The following is a 16,029-nucleotide window of genomic DNA, read 5'->3' as shown; positions in this document are numbered from 1 at the left end:
TAAATGGGACGATACTATGTGCCACAAGGCTTCTGAGGGATAATGAGTTGAACATCTGTTTTTCAATGAGGAAAATAAAGAGTAAAATATAAATTAAAATTTGAGCTATTAACAGATTAGCATTGTATCATATTTTAATTAATTTCAGATTTTTACATTCACAAGCTGACTAATTGTAACAGTGACTTTCACAAATAACTGCTGTATTATTATCAGATGGAAACTTCTGATAATATATCACAGGACCATTTATACAATGTGCAGCATGTGAAGCTAACACTGGTGTGTGCACAGTGACGCAGTCCCACAGTTGTTGAGAAGACTGAATATGATTTATATGGTAGACATTGCTGCTGACTTGCTCTCCCCTCAAACATCAGGTTCTCTTCTATTGTAAGTATAAAAAAACACCAGTTCACGTGTGTACAGGAATCTGTATTGACATGGGTATGAGGTGGAGTAAAGGGTTATAGAATGAAGCATTTAACTATGCCAAATGGCTAGAGTAAATTCAGAATCCTTGTAGTTTTCCTGAGTCTGAATTTTGAGGAATTTTGACATGTGGAAGTCCTTTACGTAAGATAAAACTGGATTAATTTCTTGGTGTGTTAATCCATTGATGGCACTTCCTGTCACCATTACCTCGGTAAACAGATTAAGTAATACGTGTGTCTATTCTATATTAGGCTGAATAAATATGATTTAATAAGCTCAACATTTTAATTTAACAAAGCTTTACTTAATCCATATCTAATAAAACTGCATATTTGTTGTTTGCTAATTTTGTTATAACTATACTAATATAAATTTATTACAAAGCACATAAAACAGCCTAAATCTATATAATTTGAAAATATGTTTTCATACAGGTTGAGCTATTTTTAATCATGTTACAAAATGCATAATACTCCTAGGTTGGATGCTATGATGGAAATGGCATTTGTAAGATTACAGAAAACTAATTATATGTTTTTACTTGGATTATACTTAGATTTCATGGTGATGTAAAAATTGAAACTCTTCTTGGCTTTGTTTGGTTAGATGGCTGCATGAAGGATAATGGGCTGCAGGAAAGACCAATTCATCTAGGACACACTCCCAGACACTTGGGTTCATTGCCTTGCTGGAAAATCCCCACGAACACTCCTCAGCACATGCAGAGATCACCACTGTTCAACAACAACCTTGGGTAAGAACAGAGGTAAACAATTCTCCTTGAATTGTACAGTGAAAGTAAAGCCAATGAATGCAAATTACTGAACAATATGAAGCAGCACTTGAAATAGATGTAATGTCAGAAGACCATAAGACATAGGAGCAGAATTAGGCCATTCAGCCCTTCCAGTTTGTTCTGCCATTCCATCATTGCTGATTTATTATCTTCTCAACTCCATTCTCCTGCCTTCTCCCTATAACCTTTGATGCCCTGACTAATCAAGAAGTGACTGGCCACTGCTTAAATATGTCCAATGACTTGACCTCCACAGCCATCTGTGGCAATGAATTCCACAGAATCACTACCCTCTGGTTAAAGAAATTTCTCCTCATCTTTGTTCTAAATGGACATTCCTCTATTCTTGGGCTGTACCCTCTTGTCATAGATTCTTCCACTATAGGCAAAATCCTCTCCACATGATTCTATCTAGGCCTTTCAATATTTGATAAGTTTCGCTGAGGTCCCACCTTGCCCCATTCTTCTAAACTCCAGCAAGTACAGGCCCAGAGCCATCAAACACTTCTCATACATTAACCCTTTCATTCCTAGAATAATTCTCATGAACCTCCTCTAGGCCCTTTCCAATGCCAGCACATCTTTTCTTAGCTAAGAAGACAAAAACTGCTAACAACATGCCAAGTGTGGTCTGACCAATGCATTATACAATGTCAGCATCACATCCTTGCTTTTCTGTTCTAGTCCTCCAGAAATGAATGCTAACATTGCATTTGTCTTCCTTACCACCTACTCAACCAGCAATTTAATCTTTAAAAATCCTACACGAAGTCTCCCAAGTCCCTTTGCACCTCTGATTTTTGAAATTTCTTCCTGACTAGGAAACAGTCTACACTTTTATTCCTTCTACCAAAGGTCATGACCATACACTTCCCTACACTATATTCCATCTGCCTCTTCTTTGCCCATTCTCCCAATCTGTCTAAGTCCTTCTGCAGTCTCTCTGCTTCCTCAGCACTACCTGCCCCTCCATTTACATTCGTATTGTCTGCAAACTTGGCCACAAAGCCATCAATTCCATCATCCAAATCTTTGACATACCGAATAATGTGAAAAGAAGCGGTCCCAACACTGACCCCTGTGGAACACCATTAGCCACTGGCAGCCAACCCAAAATTATCTCCTCTCTTTGCCTCCTTTCAGACAGCCAATCTTCGATCCATGCATGGATCTTTCCTGTAATACCATGGACACTTATCTTACTGAGCAGCCTCATATACAACATTTTGTCAAAGACCTTCTGAAAATCCAAGCAAATCAACATCCACTGACTATCCTGCCTGTTATTTTCTCAAAGAATTCCAACAGATTACTCAGTCATGAATTTCCCTTAAAGAAATGCAGACTTTGACGTAATTTATCATGTGCCTCCAAGTACCCCGAAACCTCATCCTTAATAATGAATGCAAGCATCTTCCCAACCACTGTAGTCTCACTACCTGGCCTATAATTTCCTTCCTCCTGCCTCCCTCCCTTCCTAAAGAGTGGAGTGACATTTGCAATTTTCCAGTCCTCTCAAACCATTCCAGAATCTAGTGATTCTTGAAAGATCATTACTAATGCCTCCACAATCTCTTCAGCCACCTCTTTCAAAACCCTGCTGTGTAGTCCATCTGGTCCAGGTGACATATCTACCTGCAGACTTTTCAGCCTGTCAAGCACCTTCTTCTTAGTAATAGCAACTACACTCACTTCTGACCCCTGACTCTCTCAAATTTCTCGCATACTGCTGTTATTTTCAACTGTGAAGACTGACGAAAATTACTTATTAATTCTGTCTGCCATTTCTTTGTCCTCCTTTATTACCCCTCCAGTGTCATTTTCCAATGATCCAATATCCATAATCCTCTCTCTTTTACTCTTTATTTATTTGTGAAAACCTTTAGTATCCCCTTTTGTATTACTGGATAGCTTATCTAATATGTTTTGTCTTTTCTCTCATTTCTTGTTGCCTTCCATTGATTTTGAAAACCTTCTCAACTTTACACTTCAACTCCTCGGGCTGACTGCACTTTTGCCCTATTAACTGCCCATCCTTCCTCATAGTCTCACTACACACTGCATCCTGCATCTACTTGAATACCAACTGCCCCACCCTCAGCCCCATCACTCTGGTTCCGACCCCCCCACCTCACCAAATTAGTTTTAACCGTCCCCTCAGCTCTAGCAAACCTGCCTGCAAGGATACCGGCTCCCCTCGGGTTCTGGTGTAACCCATCCTTTTAGTACAGATCATATCTTCCCCAGAAAAGATCCCAATCATCCTGAAATCTGAAACGCTGCCCCTTACACCAATTCCTCAGCCACATATTCATCTGCCAAATCATCCTGTTTTTAACCTCCCTGGCACGTGGCAATAGCGGTAATCCAGAATTTACTACCCTGGAGTTCCTGCTTTTCAGCTTTCTACCTAGCATCTTATATGCTCTCTTCAGAACCTGTCCCTTTGTTGTTGGACCAATATGCACCATGACTTCTGGCTCCTCATTCTCCCCCTTTAGAACGCTGTAGACCCGGTCAGAGACATCCCTGACACGAGCACCTGGGAGGCAACATACCATCTGTGTATCTCTGTATGTCAACAGAATCTCCTGTCTACACATCTAACTATAGACTCCCCTATCACACTGCACTCCTCGTCTCCCCTCTTCCCTTCCTGACCTACAGGACAGACTCAGGGCCAGAGACCTCTCCACTGTGGCTTTCCTTTGCTAGGTGATCCTCCCCACTAACAGTATCCAAAATGGTATCCTTGTTGCCGAGGGAAACTGCCACACTGGTACTCTGCACTGGCTGTCTATCCCTTTTTCCTTGTTGACGGTCACTTGTGCCCTGCATTTTAGGTGTAACATACATGTGGAATGCATTGAGGTTTTCATTAATCCTACTCTCCAAGGCCTTCTCATGTCCCCTTCTAACTCCACTATGTTCCTTCTTAAGCTCCTTCCTGGCTACTTATAACTGGCAAGAGGCCTGTTTAATCTTTGCTTCCTAAAGCTTGAAGTATGGCTTCCTCAGGACTGGCTGAAGGGTCTCAGCCCAAAACTTCGACTGCTTACTCTTTTCCTTAGACGCTGCCTGGCCTGCTGAGTTCCTCCAGCAGTTTCTGTGTGTTGCTTTGGATTTCCAGCATCTGCAGGTTTTCTCATGTTAATGGTTAGGGAGATATGGTCACTGTCTCGGAAATGCTCACCCACCAGAGATCAGTCACCTGACTAGGTTCATTGCCTCATACTGAATCCAGTATGGCCTCTCTTCTAGTCAGTCCATCCACATATTACATCAGGAATCCTTCCTGGATACACCTAACACATATTGATCAATCTAAATCTCTTGAACTAAGGAGTTTAATATTAGGGAATTTGAAGTCACCCACCCAATCAATATTAGGGAAGCTAAGTCACCCATTCAATCAATATTAGGGAAATTGAAGTCACCCATAGAAAAAGGAAAATGTATTCTCTAGAATATTCCAGGCTTGTTAATCTACATAACTTCCTTTAGCTATCTGTGTTTGATTGCTCTATCTCAATTTGGATTCCCATTTCTAAGATAAATATGACATTTTTCATTAACTGAAATATAATAACACATTCAATTGTATTGAATTTTTTTGTTAATTATGTCTCCATCTTCTAAGTTGAGAAATGTACTTTTGGAATTGCAGTTCCTTGCTATCGGGAACATGTACTGCTTCCCCATGCTAATTTTGGTCTACAAGTTTTGCAATTATGTTTTAGGTTCCAATATTTAAACTGCACATATAAATTATGAACAACTGATTCAGACACTGATGTTTCCTAAACTCCCTATGCTACCGTCTGCAGCTAAGAATTTCTCCTAGCTGCTTTCTGCCTAGCAACCAGGGAGCCATCTGTCCTTGTCAATCAATTCTCCCTGCTTTAACTTTGAGAGGTCTAATACATACATAGATATATGACAGCTGCATTCCCTCTTCATCAATTCAAAGAATTCAGAGAACTTGGTCCATTTTGAAATTCAACATGGCTGCTGATTATAATAATTTTCATTAGATGGTGCTTTTTTATTTTTACATTTAGTAGGAATTTTGTTAGTTTTTGTGCCAATAACATTAAACTCACTGGTTTACTACATCCATTCTTAAAAATAATCATGGCTCCAGCCAGGTAGAATCACCAGCTTCCCATGCCACAGTGGCACAGCGGAGTCTGCACCTGCCTCACAGCTTCTGCAATGTGGTTTAAATTCTGCCCTTGTGGAACTTGGATCTTTTTGGGGAATTTGGATCTTCTTCTAGGGACACAGTGGCTTTCCTGAACTGCTCTGCTTTCCTCCCACACCGTAAGGGTGTGCTGATACTTTGGTTAACTGGCCACTGTGGACTGACCATGATGTAGAAACAGAGGGATGTTAATGGGCAGGAGTGGGAGCAACAGGGTGGATAGGAATACTGTGACAGGCGTATAAACTCAATGGGCTGCATGTGCTCCTTCTGTGATGTGAGAAACAAGAAATAAAAGACCAAGAGTGTGCTGGCACTTTGTGGAGCAATCCAACCAGTCCCTCACCCTGTCACACTGAATTATTTTCCTACAAATGCCTTTCCAATTACTTTGGGAAAAGTCAACAACAAGTCTGTCAGGCCGGTGCTTATGCTGGTTTCCGTGGCGTAAAGCAACTGAGAGTAAGATGCCAGTCTATCACAAGGTTAACCCCCAGCATTTTGCCAGTACCTCTTTTCAGCTGGGTGGACTGGAGCAATGTGTGGTTAAGTGCCTTGCTCAAGGACACAAAACACTGCCTCAGCTGGGGCTCGAACTCACAACCTGCAGATCACTAGTCCAATGCCTTAACCACTTGACCATGCGCCACACAATTATTTTGGAAATACATGATTAACTCTGCTTCCAACACCTTAGCAAATTCCAGATCATAAACACCCTCACTTAATTTTCCTTACGTACTCCCCTGAATCTTTTGCCCATTACATTGATGTTGTGTTCTCTGGTCTTTAAACAATCTACTAATGGAAGCGGCTTTTCTGTGGCTCCTCCCCCACAATGACAGCACATCATGGTCTATTTTTCTCCTCCATCAAATCTTCTCTCAGCATTTTTGCTGTAAGGAGGACAACTCCAGCCTCTCCAGTCTGACCTTGCCATTGCCATCTCTCATCCCTGGAAGCAATCTTGTAAGTTTCCTCTGCACCCTCGCCAGGACATTTAGGTCTTTCAAAAACAAGTAATGACCAGAAATTGACAGAGTTTTTTCATTGTGACCTAGCTGATGTTCATAAAGCTTCAGTGTAATCTCCCTGTCTTTGTGCCTCTGCTTATGATGCCCAGAATCCCATGTGCTTTTACTAACTACTCCGTCAAACTGTATTGCCACTTTCAAAAATGTATGCAGACCTCGGGCACTGTACTCACTGCTGATGAATTATTAACTCTATGTAATCATGCCTTTGCCACTAGTTAGCTCCCTTCTTTTAAAATCCATGGAGGAATAGGGAAATATTTTTTTAAGTCTGATTACTTTGCTTTACTCTTCTCCTCTTTTAAATTGAAATCCAGTTTTATCTTTCTCAATTTTGTCTAAAATATCATGTGGACCTGATCTGCCTTCCGAATAATGAAGAAAGGTATATTTTTTAAAATATTGCTGCATTTTGCTATCTCTGCTAGCCACTTAATTGTGTTTGTTCCTTAATAATCTGACCATTGTTCTGATTTGCTCTTTCCCATTTTCCACCAGTAGAATATTTTATTATTTTGTTTAAGATCCATAATAATTGAAGTTTATATCTATTGTCTTAAATTATTTTAGGCACTTCCTGTAACCTCCTTGTATTATGATTTCAGTGGTTTCCTTGTACTCTTTCCTTCATTTCAACTTTTGTCCTTTCAGACAGAAATTCATTTCCTAACTCAGCTTCAAACTTGACGCACCTACTTTAAGCTGATTTTTATAAAATAATATTAAACCTGTTCAGCCCAATTAAAAGCCGCTTATTGAATTACCAAGCCCTTTGCTACCATCCTCAACTGAATTTTGTTAAATACACCAGATGTACTTTGCCCTACTTTGAACAGAAGTGAAAGAAAGAGAATAAAACAAGATTTCTGCACTTCATTTCCCATTTCCAGATTTTATCTCTCCACATCTCTTGCTTTAGGCTGTGCTGCCTTACCCATGTGTTTTCCTTCCCACAGCACCGAGGAAATGTAAAATCAAAGTTTCTGTTATCTTCCTCTTTAACCAGGTCAGCTGCAAACATGCCAACCAAACTGATTATGATTTTGTTGAAGAAAATATCCTCAGCAGTGTCCTGAAGCTAGGCTCACATAAATACCATAGAAGGATTTTCACAAGTGCCTGTATAGGTGTTCTGTTTTATGGGTCATTAGTAGATGAAAAGATGAATTGCTCCCTGGCCTTACTGATAATACATAACTGGTAAGCCTTACTAACATCAGAACTTAGTGTAGTCACTTGTGGAAAAGATGTCTAATGTTAATATTGTTTTAATGCACACTCCAAAAAACAAATAAATGCACACACATCATTTTCTGGTAGACTGCTGTTTACTTTCATTCTTCAGTATCCTTTTACTTTGCTATGTTCCTTTTATTGGAGGCCATCCATGACCCAAACACATACGGACCCACCCAGCTAGAAGCCAAGAAGGAAGGGACACTTCTAAGGGGTACTCAATCAATATTGAAGTTTTGCCTTGAACACCCCTGACTCCATTCCACCGCATGCTATGAGATGCGACTTTGAGAGACTGTAAAGAATTATTCCAAACTGAAATAGAACAAGGATGCCGAAGAAGACAAAATCCCTGTTAAGGTGCATAAATGCTTCTGGCATGAGTTTGTGACCAGATTCATTTTTATTTTATTTAGAGATAGAGCGCAGTAACAGGCCCTTTTGGCAGAATGAGCCCAATTACACCCACTTGACCAAATAATTACCAACCCATTTATAAGACCATAAGACATAGGATCAGAATTAGGTCAGTGAGTCCACTGAGCCTGCTCCAGCAATCCATTATGGCTGATTCAGATCCCATTTAACCCCATACACTTGACCAATCTATCAACTTCCACTGTGAACATACCCACTGGCTTGGCCTCCACCATAGTCTGTGGCAGAGCATTCCACAGATTCACCACACTTTAGCTAAAAAAAATTCCTCCTTGCCTCTGTTCTGAAAGGTTCGCCCCTCAATTTCTGAAGCTGTGCCCTCTAGTTCTGGATACACCACCAGATCCATCCAATCTAGTCCTTTCAGCATTCAGTAGATCTCAATGAGATCCCCACACATTCTTCTAAATTCCAGTGAATGCAGGCCCAAAGCTGCCAAATGCTCATCACATGTTAACCCCTTCATTCCAAGAATCATCCTCCTGAACCTTCTCTGGACTCTCACTAATGACAATACATTCTTTCTTGAAATAAGTGGCCGAAAACTGTTGACAATACTCCAAATGCAGCCTGACTAGAGTCTTATAAAGCCTCAGCATTATCTCCTTATTTTTATATTCTATCCCCTTGAAATAAATGCAACATTGCATTTGCCTTGTTTATCAGAGTCAGAGTCAAATTGTTTTCACAAGAAGACTTCTAAGTCCCTTTGCCCCTCTGATGTTTGAATTTTCTCCCCATTTAGATAATAGTCCGCACTATTGTTCCTTTTACCAAAATGCATTATCATACATTTCCCATCACTGTATTCTATCTGCCACATTTTTGCCCATTCTTCCAATTTGACTAAGTCCTGTTGCAATTGCATTACTTCCTCAGCACTACCTACTGCTCTACCTATCATTATATCATCCACAAACTTTGATACAAAGCCATCAATTACACTATCTAAATCATTGACAAACAATGTGAAACTTAGCAGCCCAATTCTCACCCCTGAGCAACACCACTAGTCACTGACAGCCAACTAGAAAAGGCCCCCTTTATTCCCACTTGCTGCCTCATGCCTGTCAGCCATTTCTCTATCCATACCAGTATATTTTCTGTAACGTTATAGGATTTTATCTTGTTAAGGAGCCTCATGTGCGGCACCTTATCAAATGCCTTCTGAAGATCTAAGTACATGACATCCACTGCCTCTTCCTTGTCCACCCTGCTTGTTACTTCCTCAAAGAACTCTTAACAGATTTGTCAGGCAAGATTTCCCTTTACAGAAACCATGCTGACTTTGACTTATTTTATCATTAGTCTCCCAGTACACTGAAACCTCATCCTTAATAATAGATTCCAACACTTTCCCAACCACTGAGATTAGGTTAACTGGCCTATAGTTTCCTGTCTTTTGTCTTCCTCCCTTCTTAAAGAGTGGAGTGACATTTGCAATTTTCCAGTCCTCCGGGACCATGCCAGAATCAAGTGATTCTTGAAAGATCATGACCAATGCATCCGTTATCTCTTCAGCAACCTCGTTCAGGACGCTGGGATGTAGTCCGTCTGGTCCTGGTGCCTTATCCACCCTAAGGCCTTCCAGCTTGCCTTGCACTTTTACCTTTGTAATAGCAGTGGCACTCACTCCTGCTCCCTGACATTCACAGACTATTTGGCATGCAGCTAGTGTCTTCTGACTGAAGCAAAGACCAAGGCAAAGTACTTATTAAGTTCATTGCCATTTTTTGTCCCCTATTACTACCACACCAGCATCATTTTCCAGTGATCCGATACAAACTCTCACCTCCCTTTTATTCTTTATATAACTGAAAATCTTTTGGTATCCTGCTTTATATTATTGGCTAGTTTGACTTCATATTTCATCTTTTCCCTTTTTACAGATGTCTTGTTGCCTTTTGTTGGATTTTAAAAGCTTCCCAATCATCCAACTTCGCACTCATCTTTGCTACTGTATATACCCTTCCCTTGGCTTTTATGCAGTCCTTAACTTCCCTTGTCAGCCACAGATGCCATTTGAGAACTTCTTCTGTGGGATATATCCATCCTGTGCCTTGTGAACTACTCCCAGAAACTTAAACCACCTTTGTTCTGCCATCATCCCTGCCAGTATCCCCCTTCAATCCACCTGGGCAAGCTCCTCTCTCATTCCTCTGCAATTCCCTTTATTCCATTGATATATGACTTATGCTTCACCCTCTCAAATTGCAGTCTGAATTTAATCACACTATGATCACTGCTTCCTAAGGTTTCCTTTACACTGAGCTGACTAATGAAATCTGCATTATTACACAACACCCAATCTAAGATAACCTTTCCCCTAGTAGGCTCGAGCACAAGCTGCTCTAAAAAGCCATCTCATAGGCATTCAACACATTCCCCCTCTTGTGATCTGATACCAACCTGATTTTCCAGTCCCCTAGCATATCGAAGGACCCCATTACTATTGTGTCATTACCCTTATCACATGCCCTTTCCAACTCCCTTTGCAATCTCAACCCCACATCTAATTCCATATCTTACCAAAAGAGCACACCACCGCCTAAACAAAGGATGCTTAACATCCTTTGATGTTAAACTCCCAACTATGGCCTTCCTTCAACCACAACTCAATGATGCCCACAAGGTCATACCAATCAAACCCTAACTGTGCCATGAGTTCGTCCACCTTGTTCCGAATGCCATGCGTATTTAAATATAGCTCATCAGTTCTGCGTTCTTCGCTCTTATGGATTTTGCCCCTGTGATGCTTAACATTTTGCTCTGTCTGCAGTTGTACTGAATGCTTACATTCATATTACATCATCTACTTGCAAACCTGCTGGCTCCTCCTCAGCTCTATCATACTTGTTCTCATCCCCCCTGCCATATTAGTTTAAAGCACTCCCAACAGCTCTAGCAAAGCTGCCCGCAAAGATATCTTTGAAATGTGGGAGGAAACCCATGCAGTGACAGGGAGAACATGCTAATTCTTTACACTCAGCAGCAGGAAATGAACCTGGGTTGCCTGTGCTGTCAGACACTGAGCTAACCACTACACTACTGTGCCTCGTCAAATCCTCATCAGGAAAGAATATGCCGGAGTACTTCAGAGATACCTTAATCATGATAGTTTTCAAGAAAAGAGAAAATCACAATAATTACAGAGAGATGCTCCTACTGTCTGTCACAGGAAAAGTCATTTTGAGAACCCTATTCAAATACCTGCTCCTCTGGCTGTAAAGTTCAAAGTAAATGTATTATCAAAGTCACCATGTACTACCCTGAGGTTCATTTTATTGCAGGCATTCATAGTAAATAGAAAGAAATACAATAGAATCAATGAAAAACCACACACGACAGAAATGGACAAACAACCAATGTGCAAAAGACAACAAATACTAAAGGCAAAGGAAATAATAAACAAATAAATAAGTGATAAGTATCAAAAGCATGCTCTGTAGAGTCCTTAAAAGTGAGTCCATAGGTTGTGGAATCAGTTCAGTGTTGTGGCTATGGAGGCTGATCCAGGATCCACATATTCTGGTGTAGTGCGGGCGAGGATCTTTCAGACCTCGTAATCCTGTCCCCTTCACTGCTTGCTGATCACCGTGGACTTAATTGGGCTGTAGGGTGAATCCTGTGTGTGACTTTGTTTAAGGTGGGAAGGCTGATGCAAGGGCAACTGTAATATTGTCCTTGAGAGATTGGGGGTGGAGGGTCAGCGCCCAGTGGCGTGGAATACAGGGTGACTGGGGACCCTTCACTGCTGCAGCCTTCCACCTTCACTGCCATCGTGATGTGTCATCATCTTCCACCGGCTCCACCGTTGCGATCTTGGTTGGATCGCTCTCTGTCTGGAACTTCCCCCTTGACCGTATTGCCATGGACGATCCTCTCAGGGCCTAAGCACCAGATGGCAAAACTCTAGGCAGCATCGCTCTCAGGACCCGAGGAACTGACAAGCACTTCCAACACAAGCAGGTGGTGATCCTCAGAGAAGAGGATCGCCATGTGATAAATCAGAGGAGAACTTTCGGTGCAGCTCCAACGACTGCACGTGACCTTTCTTAACCTCTCAAAGCCACTTTGTGAAAAATGTAACATTCTCACCAACCCTGAGTGTTCAAACTGGTGTAGCTGCTTCTTGGAACACAACTAGAGCTTAAGAGTTTCTCTGAGAGCAGCACATTGAGGCCAACAACAGATAGTTGAAAGGGCACACAATAATCCAGTTTACCTGCCTGCATGCCCCATTTTGTACTGCCTCCTTTATCTGGCAGAATCTTCCGGTCCCGTATTGGTCTTATCAGCCACCTCCACATAACTCAACTGAAAATAGTCCCTCCTCAGTCCTCTCATGGATGCAGTGGAAGGTGCCTTCATTTATCATCTGGCATCTGATCTGAGAGCCCATTCAGAATGAGCACACATCAGTCAGTGGTTTTGGAAGTGCACCCCTCTTTGTTCACACTGCAAACTCATCCGACCTTGGAAATTGAAGCAGGTCCTCATGAGGAGCATAAAGTCGGGCAAATGTAGATGGGCTGAATGGCCAGTTCCTGTGCTGTAAACTGTATGTAGTAATTTCAACAAAGGATGCACCAACACATCTAAAGTGACCTCAATACACAAAAAAGACATTTGTATAATGACCATCGTGTCCTTATAAGGCATCTTGAAGTGACTTATGTCCGATGAAGACTTCTGAAATACGGTCACTGTTGTATCAAAGGAAACACCAGCTAGTTTTCATACAGTATCTGCCACAAACAGTAATTTGAAAATCCGAACAAAATTTACACTTTTACTAATGTCAAGTTAGGGCTAAATATCAGTTAGAACATTTGAGGTGATTGCAGATTGTTCATGACTGCCGCTGGATTTCTTACATTCCTTTGAGAGCAGGAAGAGCCTTGGTTTAACAGCTCATCAGAAAGCTGCTGGCATTTCTAACAGTGCAGAGCTGCCCAGGTGTCAGCTTCAAGTTTTGCATCTAGGTACTGCATGCAGAATGGAAATGAACTTTCAAACGATAATAGGTCAACAAAATAAACAAAATATAATAAATCAAAATGGCAATGTTTGTTTCTCAGGGGAATGCTTATTTATATAAACACAATCATTGAAGATCAGAAAGGCTCCTTTGGTACCTAGCACAGCCCACCCTGGTCACCCCCAACCCTCTCCTTTCCTTTAAAATTTAGACTTACAAGTAATTAGTCAAAGTATATGAGTCAGGTCTTTCCCTCTGATTTGATCTTAGCAGAGTTTAAAAAAGAGACACAATAACAGTGCGTTCTTGGCAATACATGCCGATGATTCACAGTGCATCTGCAATTCGTCAGTTTGCAAGCAGTTGTTGTGCTGACAAGAATAAATAAATGCCCTCAGGTAAAAGCACAAGAGTCAGGCAGCATAGAGGTCGGTGGCTGATGCTGGAAATCTGGCAATTGCCGTGGCTCTGTCATTTGATTTACAGACGAGTTGGGAAGGATAACATGGAAACTCCTGATGCACAGTTCTGAAAGAGTCTGAAGACTGGAAAGGTCAGATGCCTTCACAGATAGTAGTGTTCTATGCGTAACATTCTGGTTGATTGTGCTAAGATTGTTTTCATTCAGCAGTACTGAGCCCACAATGTCTGCTGAATGAAACATTTAAAACTTTCGACAGCTGGCTAAGATGATGGGCAAGCCTTGGTTTTGTAGGTAGATTCCTTCACCACCACCCTCCCACCTCCTTATGGAAGACCTCAGGGATCTTTTTGGTGATGAATGGAACTGCTTCTCTCCACAGATTCCTGTAGGCAAAGCTGCACAGAGTAACTGGGAACCTTACTGTAGGTCAGTGATGAGAGCAGGCCGAACACCCAGGTTTCACTTCCCAAAGACCCAACTGAACATGGGCAGGGGACGGGAGTGGAGTAGGAGTGAGAGTCACAAAAGTGCAGTTGTACAACCTGATTTAATGTAAGTGTAAAAATGGTAGCAGTTTTCAAACGCCACCCTGAAGACAGAGGGGGTGGTGATAAACAAAAGAAGCATGAAGATTTCATTCCATCCCTCTGAACAAATTGTCTGATGCTTTCTGGCCATTTTCACTGCAAATTGTCTGGTAATTTTAGTATCAAAAGCCCTTTCTAAAAAACTCACTTTGCAGCATCGATCCTGTTTTGGCTTTGACCCTCAAGCTATAGAATTGTGGGCAGCTTCAGAGTCAGTGTAGATAAGATGAGACTGGGCAGGATGAATACTGGTAGATGGGCTCAGCTTTATCTTCACCACTTCCATGCACCATTCTGACTGGTTGACTGGATCGATTGATCCCATTCTATCTGATTTGATCAGCTAATCAGCAATTAGCACTCTCACTGTTCAATGTTCTCATTTGAACAGTCGACATTCGAAGAGAAAATATCACATTATGGATAAATACTTACCATCAATCCAGACATTGTGAATGATAATCCAGTAGCTGTTCATAATTATAGTGGAGATGGTCAGTGATTTTGTGCTAAAGTTGATTGATTTAACTTTAGGTTACCTTTAGTTCTAATGTCACATATAAAACTGCTAGTTATAACATTAAAAATCTGCACTAATTTAAAGCATAACTTACACATAATTTATTTTAAAAATACAGATATATTTTAATACTTTGGTTGCATTAAGAACATTCATCTCTTTGGCCTAGGTCATCTGTACCAAACAACACTGGACTTCAGGACTGGTGTAGAGGCAGTACAAAAATGCTGCCCAGTTGTTATGGGCCTTTGCCAGTTTTGGGACTAAATAATATACAAAAGGAAAACCACTCGCAAAGATGCAGTGACTCCCAAAGTCGTCAGCTGGCATCGAACACTGAAAATCTAAAAAAGGAAACCAGCTCCATTTCAATTCAGAGTAAAGTTACTTGCACAGAAACTCTGGCCAGTGACCTTGGCTCCTGCACTCTCGGAGAAACTCAACAGAGAAGTCAGTCCCTTGAAGAAAGAAGCTTCAAAATAACTTCACTGGGAAATGTTCAAGAGAAAGAAAACTCATGCAGGTAAGGCATAAAGTAAATAACGTGTAATCATAGAAAAGAATAAGCTTACAATAACTATGTACTCTATTTCCATCTTGAACCCTTACGTTCAGATTCAGTCAGACATTATAAGCTTTATGAACACTAAATTAAATGTTAAATGCCGTTCCTATTGGATAGGGAAATCTAACATTGATATGAAAATATTCTCGAAATCACCTCATTTCAACAAGTTATTTTTCTCTTGGAAAGGATAATGTCACTTAGAGTCCATAAAGTTGACAGGTGAAGGAACTGCAAATCCCCTGCTGAGGTTCAAAATGAATGCAACGCTCAGCCTTGTCAGTGATTTGCCTAAACTGACAGAAATTGCTTCATCCAATGGGTCTTAAATTCACCATTTACTGGTTAAATGTCAAGTGGAAATAAAAGTGGTACTTTAGTGAACATTATCCGTTCATCACAGGGATGCAAGGGTTGGTGTTAAACCTTAAGAACGAGCACTTGCAGGAAGGCCCAGTATTCATAATTCAGATGGGGGAAATGTGAGTTAAATCTCATACCCAGAGCCCCTTGAATAGCTTGCCTTATTTTTTGTTTACTCAGACTGGATCTGTTGCTCTGCTGTTATTGACATGTGTAAACGAAAGGCGATCCCAGTATCCAGTAATGGCGGGACTGTAACATTATATTGGACACTGCTCAAAAAAGTGATGATGGCATATTACAGAGCTATCTAAACTTTGTACTGCTGTGTCCCATTTTAGCAGGATCTATATTTTTGTTCCTCTATGGCATTGATACTAACACTCACCACCATATCCCCTCCATTCTCCATTCTAATCACAAGCATTGAATAGGAGATGTTTTTT

General features: G+C 41.0%; 1 protein-coding gene across 5 annotated transcripts in view; it reads left to right on the top strand.

Moving 5' to 3' along the window:
* Positions 1–16,029, top strand: part of ngef (neuronal guanine nucleotide exchange factor) — a 71,606-nt gene that overhangs the window by 16,297 nt on the left and 39,280 nt on the right. For 2 of the 5 annotated variants that reach the window (XM_073040857.1, XM_073040858.1), the window contains 2 exons: positions 1,042–1,189; positions 14,825–15,178. In XM_073040857.1, coding sequence (XP_072896958.1) covers positions 1,042–1,189; positions 14,825–15,178 — 502 coding nt within the window. Of the gene's footprint in view, positions 1–262; positions 394–1,041; positions 1,202–13,659; positions 13,678–14,824; positions 15,179–16,029 lie in introns of those variants that run through there. The other 3 variants (XM_073040859.1, XM_073040860.1, XM_073040861.1) reach the window with 3 other exon arrangements.

This window comes from Hemitrygon akajei, chromosome 3 (assembly GCF_048418815.1).
Source record: "Hemitrygon akajei chromosome 3, sHemAka1.3, whole genome shotgun sequence".
Lineage (NCBI taxonomy): Eukaryota > Metazoa > Chordata > Chondrichthyes > Myliobatiformes > Dasyatidae > Hemitrygon > Hemitrygon akajei.
This window is presented reverse-complemented; position numbering and strand designations above follow the sequence as displayed.